This window comes from Apostichopus japonicus, chromosome 11, assembly GCF_037975245.1.
Source record: "Apostichopus japonicus isolate 1M-3 chromosome 11, ASM3797524v1, whole genome shotgun sequence".
In the NCBI taxonomy this organism is placed as follows: domain Eukaryota; kingdom Metazoa; phylum Echinodermata; class Holothuroidea; order Aspidochirotida; family Stichopodidae; genus Apostichopus; species Apostichopus japonicus.
In genome coordinates, this window is record NC_092571.1 from 13519390 (window position 1) to 13527962 (window position 8573).

At 38.7% G+C, this 8573-nt stretch overlaps 1 protein-coding gene across 1 annotated transcript; it reads left to right on the forward strand.

Moving 5' to 3' along the window:
* Positions 1-645: 645 nt before the first annotated feature.
* On the forward strand, positions 646-5050 carry LOC139975690 (uncharacterized). Its single transcript, XM_071983800.1, has 3 exons — positions 646-1208; positions 3607-3707; positions 4572-5050. The coding sequence occupies exons 1-3, from the start codon at positions 1117-1119 to the stop codon at positions 4772-4774; spliced, it is 396 nt and encodes a 131-aa protein (XP_071839901.1). The 5' UTR covers positions 646-1116; the 3' UTR covers positions 4775-5050.
* The last annotated feature ends 3523 nt before the right edge of the window (positions 5051-8573 follow it).

The window sequence follows — 8573 nt, forward strand, 5'->3', positions numbered from 1 at the left end:
GTAAAGTAACTAGACTTAATTAAGTGTCAGTGTGTAACTCAGTACATGTCTTCGAACTTCGAAGCGATGCTCATAATTGATGCTGACGTCACGAGCCATCTGATTGGCGGAAAACCTCGCAATTGCAAACCTGTTTGGGAAAAAAAATTCGCGGCCGGGAAGCTTGGCCTCGTATGAGTTGCAATAATTCTGACCAAAGTCGTTCATGAGGAATACATTTTGTATGTCTTACAATGTTTCTAAGTTACTAATATCTGAAAACTATTAGTCTGGTCCCCTTAATTATGTATTAATATAGTATATTATAGTAGTTATTTTTTCTGGCTCACTGTAGCGTGGTTTGCAATGCCGTTGGTGATATAGGTAGGGTGGACGGGCGAGATCATTTTTGCATTCGAAAAATTGTTATTTCTTTTTCATCTTTTTTATTCTTCCTGCGTGTTTCCTTTAAACTTTTTCAGCAGCCCTAGTCACTTCAATCAATTAGCATATTGTTTGATATACAATGCATATTTTTTCATTTATATTTATCTATATTCATGTTCTCTCTCCGGAGTAAGTTTATGTTTCGTCTATATTGAATAAGTGCTTGAAATAAAATTGAATTAGATTAAAGGCGATATCGCTCGTAGACTTTTTTTTGAGGGCGCTGGCATTATCGCGGTTTCAGCGAGGTTTAATGGGACCCCTAAAACTCACGTGACCTCGGTGGCAAATTTAGATCAGTGAATAGCACAGGCAAGCGTATGCGTAACAAGCCCGTACCCATGCACACATAATGTTATAGCACAGCATTTCAGATTATTGTACTGTTTACCGCAAAGGATTTTCGTACGCGATAGTTTGTTGTTTGTGTGCCTTTTGAGTAAAGAATACTGTACGATTTTCGTACAAATACATTCGATTAGACTAGAGTATAGTGACAATCATGGAAAAGGGATCAGGGCAAGGAGAATCGGGCGAAAGAAAACGACCTTATCCTGGAACGAGCGTATAGGTTCAAGTGGAGGAAAGCCATTGTTGCATGGACCTGACAAAAACAGCAGTGCAAAGGAACAACAGCGACGAAGAGATGCCACGAAGATCTATCTTCTACGTTCCTACGTAAACTGGCAAATGGAGAAAGAACTCTACAAACATGTCCACGATTTGACTTCTGTTAGCAACGCAGATTTCGCAGAACATTTGCTTCAGGATCACACAAAAAGGTAATGATTTGCTAAGCTAGGCTAAAACTGTATAGGGTAATACTAGTACATAGTAGTACTACAGGGTATTGTCCTAGGTAACTGTCAGTATTGCGAAGTACAGAAAACTGCAAAGTTCGGACACCCCTAAGAAATACACGATTTCACCATGATAACCTACAAGCGAAAGCCAATATCACTAAAAATTAGGAAGCTACAGTTATTTCCTCTCCAAAATGACCCGTGCGCAAGTATGTACGTACATATCTGTCAATAAAATGAAGATAGTTTTTGGGGTATTTTAAGGCTTAGGTGTTCGAACTTCGCAGTGTCTATGCTATTGTATTTGTAACATACATGATTTGATGAGCCTAGGCTTTGTAACTAGGCCTATCATTCATTATTTTTCCAATGGACCTAGCGTATGCTAACCTTATCATACTTATCCTAGCACAAAATAGCAGTAAGTTGTATTACTGAGTCATCATCATCACTGTTTGTGAATGCTTGTCATGAGGATACTGTATAGGCCGTTTCTTACGACTAGTCGTAACAATTATAAACTATTCTTACGACAAAGGCAAATTCAAGTGCAGTAAATAAAGCAACTGCGCATGTAGTAGAGGTAACCCTAAACATAACCCTAACCCTAACCGGAAGTTATTGTTACTCATCGTCGTAAAATTAGTACTCCTAATCATAAAAATAGCAACTGCCCATGCGTAGCAGCGTAGTCGGAAATTATTCTTACGACTAGTTGTAAGAATAGCCACTTTGTACTGTATACAGTTAAAAATTAAAATATCCTTCCTAAAGAAGACTGACAGGGACTGGGGGTCTTTAGTTTCACTCCTCATATTTATGCCATGGAAAGCTGGGCCTTCTCATTACCAAAAAGTAAACTGTTTTTGCCTCAACAAATTGATGGAAATATATTTTCTAACCACTAGGCCTAGGTGATCTGTTCATCCCCACCCCCTCCAGGTTCTAAATTGTTATCAGCTGTCCTTGTTTGAAGAATAATTCTTGTGAATGAGCATTTGAAAGAAAAGCCTCACCTATGCCCAGTCATAATTAACTGGGCAATATAACATAGGACTAAGGCCTATAGTATTAGTAATAAGTATCAGAATTTAGTGTTCATAGTAACTGTATTCCCTAATTTTGTAATATACACCAGTGAGGAAGGCCTACTGTGCTGTACAAGTACAACCACATGGACCTGCAATTTTTCCTATAAAAATAATGCATCTACATAAATAATTTAGAATCACTTCTAACTGATTCACATGTTTTCACACCGCTGCGTATGCAACTAGACCTTAGGTTTTTCTAAGGTCAGCCACAGCCAGCATATATGCAATCAAGTTTTAATGGTTCATTTGGGCAACAGGGTGTTATACTGTTATCTACTGACTGTCTGTCCAATATTCCAGCAATCATGTGTACATGTCTGTGTTTGGGATTTTTGAAGGAACCCAACTGCTATGCAAGAAGTTAGGTAAATTAGCCTCACAAATTGAGGGACCATAGTACATATAGCTATACCTATATAAACCTTTATATAGCCATGCCTGGGGGTAAGAAAGTACCAGTTTTATTTTTTGCGTCTAGGCCTGATGCTCATACTTTATGATGCTGTGCTAAGTTATCATATTTTTTATATATAGTCAGTATATACTATGCTTGTTTTTGTTCAGCTTCTTGTGAATGATCTGATGTTTAGTGTTCAAAAATTATAATATCTATTAAATTTGGTGGCCGAAACTATCTCTTGTGGAGAGTAATCTAGCGTTAAATTAATGGTAGTCTGAAATCAAGCTATTCATGTAAACAGGAATTTTTCACAATGGTGGGCTTATGTCATGGTGTAAGCTACAGTAGCATCTCAATTCTCACTCATGAAACCAACTGCTCACATAAACAGGAAGTTTACACAGTAGGTAAATAATGAGTGTACATCAAACTCTCATCAAAAGACTGGACATCTTTTAGCTATATGAAACCAATCAGTTCACTAAGACAGGAAGTTTACATAGTAAATTTTACATTGACATGTGAGCTCAAGTTGTTGGGCAAGCAGTTGGGCAACACAAAATTATCCTTACAATTCTTGAAAGGTACCGCGGTTTATGGATATGTTGAAGAAGAGTATGAAAGAATATCTCATCCTTATCTGGGTTTAAATCAATGTGGGTTAACAATATGTTATTATTGAAATATGCCTAAGTGTTTGTTTGTTACTTTTCTCTTTCATATTTTTTCTTGGGTAGGTATGATAAAAACATGTATGTTTGTAATGATTTGGTCATTACCATTTACCAGATTCATTATGCATACAATTAAGCTTGGGGTGTACAGTAAAATTACTATTTCAGTTATATGATTTACGGACAATTTTTTTGGTTTCATTGTATAGGTTTCAAATGCATCTTTTCCGGAAAGATGCTGAAAGTCAAACAGAGGCATTCTCAGCAGCTGTCACCACAGAAAGATCAGTTGAGACTCAGAAAGGAGAAGGTAAATTTATATGTTTATCCTTGCATGAATTACAGACTGGAAGAGCAGTGCTAATCTTATCTGATCTGATGTGATCAGAAAAATAATACAATTTCATTCTCATTTAATTCCAAAAGAAAAGAAAAAAATGGTAGCATATTGCTCATCCACTAAAAAGCATACATGTGTATGAAAATTTATAAAAGTAAGTGGGCCTGATATTATCAGGATCTTCTTTAGAGGCAAACTGACTAGTAACAGTAAATTCAAGAGACACAATAGAGCCTGGAACAGAGAGGACATGGTGAACACAAAGAAAGAAGTTAATGGTGTATTGAACAAAAGGAGTCAGTGAAAGCAGAGGTATTTAGATAAACTGTGGAGTACAAAGCGAGGATTAAGTAAGGAGAGAGGGCGAATAAACTATAGCAGAATACAGAGATGGAGCAGGATAAAGTTAGTCATGTCCTTCCTGTATATTGAGCCTATTCAGTTGAATGGTGCTAGGGCATTCCGTCCGCTCTCTCTATCTCTGCTGTGGTGTACTATGTCTGAGATGGTTAGTCTACGAATTCAGTTACCTGTTGGGACATGTCTTTAATGGTATGATTGGGCAGCTGAAAGTGTTCCCCTACTGGAGTCTCCATTTTCATGGTATTGACTTGTGACTAGAACTGCTTCTTGAGGGTGGTCTTGGTTTCACCAACATACTTGTAACTTCAATGTCCTCTAAACTCAATGACACCATTTAAATTGAAATATCAGTTTCCAGTGCTGCATAAGTGTGATAAGTTCTAAACAAAAGGTATATTTTTAGTCACAGCCATAGAAGCTATAGCAGGATACTTGCAATCTAGTAACTCTTGTTTTATGTAATCTCTACAGATACTCCTGATCCAGTTACTTCAACACCTCTCAAGAAGCCATGTGCCAATGTTCTGTCCAATGTTACCAGTAGGATTAGATATGGAGCAGCATGGGAGAAAAACCTCAGACTATACGAATACACATTGCCACATTTACATGATCCTGAACAAAAGAGATCATACATATGGCAGGGGCAAGCACTTTTCCCAGACTTTTGTTGACAGGTTGTGCGACATTCACAAACGTTGGATTAGCAGCTAATGATACATCTGCATCACCAGATTGAGATAAATTGCTTTCGTCCATTTTGTTCGATAGTAGCTATGACTGTGAATCAGGAGCTTGGCCACCCTCTAAGTCAAGGTGGGCAAGGTTGGGGAAATTCAATCAAGGAGTAACAATCAGAGAATGGCCAGCTTTATATTATTGTATATAGGCCTACACGCACAGCGTGTATAAATATCTGTATCGGTTTATTTATATTGGTGTTCATTTCCGTTGCCAGGAGGGGATATGATTTGAACGTGGGGGAGGGTGTGGAGGGATGGGGAGGGGGTCCCATTTGAAGTGTCCAAACGATGCTAATCTTTACATCTATCTTCTTGAATCACATGTACCCCTATCGACACGATCAATCAGTCCTGTCTCTCACCTCCTCTCATGCACTGGTGTATTTATTTCCTGGCAAGATAACAGTTAGGCATAGTAAGGGTCAGAGGTCATCACAACTTAAAGAGTTGTGTGAGTCCCTGTGGTCTCTTACATCCTGGTAGCAGTAGAGAGAAGAAGCCTAATAGATCAGAAACCATAATCATCTTCTGTTGTGTCTTATTTTCCAGCATCCTTGAAACATTATATCCTTCCCCTTTGATTTGTTGATGTCATAAAGCTGTATTTATGTTGTGCATTATTTAATTCCAGTATTTAGATTGTACATTCTTCTTGTGTATTTGACAGTATCCCAGTGATCTCCATTTTTCTGCTCTTGGTTTTTTTCTCTCTGTACTTTCATATCATATCTATCTCTACCCCTAGCCTCCATCTCCACATTTTCTTTACTTTCTTCCTCCATCCCTTCATCTGTCTTTCACGCTTTCTTTCTTGACCTCTTTCCTCCCCTCTGTTTACCCTGTATGTTTTAGTTTGCCGACTCCCCCCCCACCCCGCATCTCACTGCAAAAAAAGTTCACAAGGTTGACAAGTCTCCCCGTGCTAGTCCCAAGCTATACACCCTTGTTGTGGTGACCGTTCAATATACTTGCGGATCAAATGGAAAGCCCCACCCCCCCCCACCCCTTACTTCCCAGTGTCATGAATCGGCAAATGGAAGATTATTCGGAGTTGTTCGTGATGGTTCAATGATCTTATAGTCAGGCATAGGCCTATATGGTTCTCTTTGTCCTTCATTGCCGTCGAAGTTTGAAATGAATTAATCGTGCTAGGAACTTCCGGGCAATGTTTAATTTTCTGTGGCAAGAAAAAAAGCTTCCCCCCAGTCTCTCCTGGTTGACTATATAGAGCCCGTACGCCTATATGGTCACACAATAGTATAGATAAGTATGATCCATGCAGAAATCTAGTATATATTTTTTTAAATTCAATCCAATTTCAGTTAAAGTTTCGAGTTGTAATTCGAGTCAGTCGTGATGAGGTGCCCCATGGTGGAGCTGGGTAACCCACCCCAACCCCGTTGCCGACTTGTTGGCATTTCGTTGGGAGCCGTTCGGAACAAGAAGCAGGATAGTCAATTCTGGGAGAACAGTACGCTGGAAAGCAATACACTGACGTGATTTAGAAAAAAAAAAGTTTTTTGCTTTGACGGCCGATGCTCAGCGAGACACTTTTCAATGGAAATAACTATTAGTTTATTGTTCATGTACTTATTCCCTTTTTGCCAATCCTTTCTAAAGAGGGTGGAGCCGCCCCTTATGGCAACGTATTTTGCTTTCCTTTTCCGTTCAAGTTTCGTTATTTTTTAATTCGGGTCAAAGGGGTGCAAGGACAGGGTTTACGTGCACCGGTTAGGAGGACGGGGTGCAGCTAGGGCAAGTGCTCTGTGATCGCCTAAAGGGCCCGTTGCCAGGAGTCCAAAAATAATTAAATATACATATTTATCTGTATATGGTATATGACATAAAATGCTTTGTCTTTCCCTCCTGATATAAAACTAAAATTTATATATAAAATACAATGTAAGCTGTGACTCAGTCTATGTATAATTAATACCTAAATTGGCTGAAATACCAATTGTTCACACATGACGGACTTGACTTTACGTTTGATACCCAATAGTTTGTAATCACTTCAGTCAATTTTTTCACTCATTCGCGTTTGTCTTTTTGTGACACCAGTCAGCGTGAATCAGACATAAAGTTCATAACTATTAGTTTCTTGAGCTGTTTCTTGACTTCGACTGCTCACCATGTAGGCCTAAAAGAGTAAAAGCAGGGAACTGCTAGAGTAGCAGCTCCCTGGTCGAACTATTACGCCTGATGCAAAGCTCGACCGTAACCTATACTGTACAGCCCATTAGTTGTGAAAAGTTCTGAACGTAAAACAAAGCACTGAGTTTTGTATCACACAACACACACGAAAACGCGGCGTAATACCGCATACTACTGACCAGGGAGTTGTTCCATAACAACTCCCTGTACTGCCACAGACAAGAAACTATATACAGGAATTTCGCCAAGGCCACCGTTCAAGTAACCGAACCCGTTTATTGCTTACTAGCCGTAAATACGGGATTGCTGAGAAATTACGAGACAACAGCGACGATCCGATAGAGGGTAGTATTGATATTATTTTTGAATCGGGTGGTGTGAAGGACAGAATTTACGAGGAAATTACGAGCGATCCCACCTTTAAAAACTTGAATTGTACTGAGTTTTAACGGTCAATACCGCAGTACAAATTGACCGAAACTAGCGACTTTCTTTTGTTTGTGTAACTTAAGTGATACCGGGTTGGTTATCTGAATTAATCAGGTTGTTATTACAAGTTACCGTCGATTCGTCTCTTCCACCCCTTTTCTACTCAGTTCCGACGGTGGCGAGGGGTAAGGTTAACGCTGCATATCCAATGCACTAATCACTTAATGATATTTCCATACTGTGTGTATGGAAATGACTTTCAGCAAAAATGGATTACTTTGGTGAACAACCCGCAGCATCAACATGTTTAAGGAAATAATTGCTCTATTTATGAGACATATGGGTTAAATTCAGTGTCTGGGGGCTGCCATTTTGATGAGATATAGAAGTATAAGAGATGACAGTCATTGCGGTTCATTTTTAGGGGCGAATATTCGCCGTCCAATTGTTTTTACTCTGTTTACCAACTATACTTTTCTATTCATTTTACTCAACGAAGAACCTTGGTGGTTGGGGGACTAGTGTATTCAGCCACCGTCCCAGACGATATGTCTGAGACGCGAAAAACACATTCCATACTTGTCTTACGTTTTCGGGAGATTACCCCAGCACCAAGATGCTACCAGGCGATGGAAGCATTGCCAAAGACCTTTATATTCGATTCTTATAGATTTATAGATAAAAAGCATTGCAAGTGCCCTTGATTTTTACATTGTGAACTTTTTAAATAAGGTCTATGAAACTGAAATGTCGCCCTCACATTCAAGAGAGAGTTATCTCTTGTTTCTGAATGACAAGTTGTGGTCTTTAAGCTCCTACATGTGAAATGCTGCTTGTATTCTGTCATTAACATAACGTCCTTTGGGCAATTCTTAAAGGTTAATTAAAGATAGTCTTCACGTACCCAAACAAGTACCTCATATTTGTGAACGATAAGTAACACGCTCTCCTTACCATTGGCCAATCTTATTGTAATATATGTATTTGAAGACATTGATTATACACGTTGTTGATTTCTACTATTATTTTAACATGTGTTTAGATTACTTCACAGTTAATTATGGGTAGATGTAATGAACAAATTCGACTGCATGTTTCACAGAATCTATTAAATCTCTTTGAATAAAAGGATCTATATTATTTCTTG

Excerpts from the sequence above, each read along its gene's own strand:
- LOC139975690 (XM_071983800.1), top strand. The coding sequence starts at position 1,117 with ATGGAGAAAGAACTCTACAAACATGTCCACGATTTGACTTCTGTTAGC. Across the intron at positions 1,209-3,606 it reads CTTCAGGATCACACAAAAAG|GTTTCAAATGCATCTTTTCC; the intron begins GTAATGATTTGC and ends TTCATTGTATAG. Across the intron at positions 3,708-4,571 it reads TGAGACTCAGAAAGGAGAAG|ATACTCCTGATCCAGTTACT; the intron begins GTAAATTTATAT and ends TAATCTCTACAG.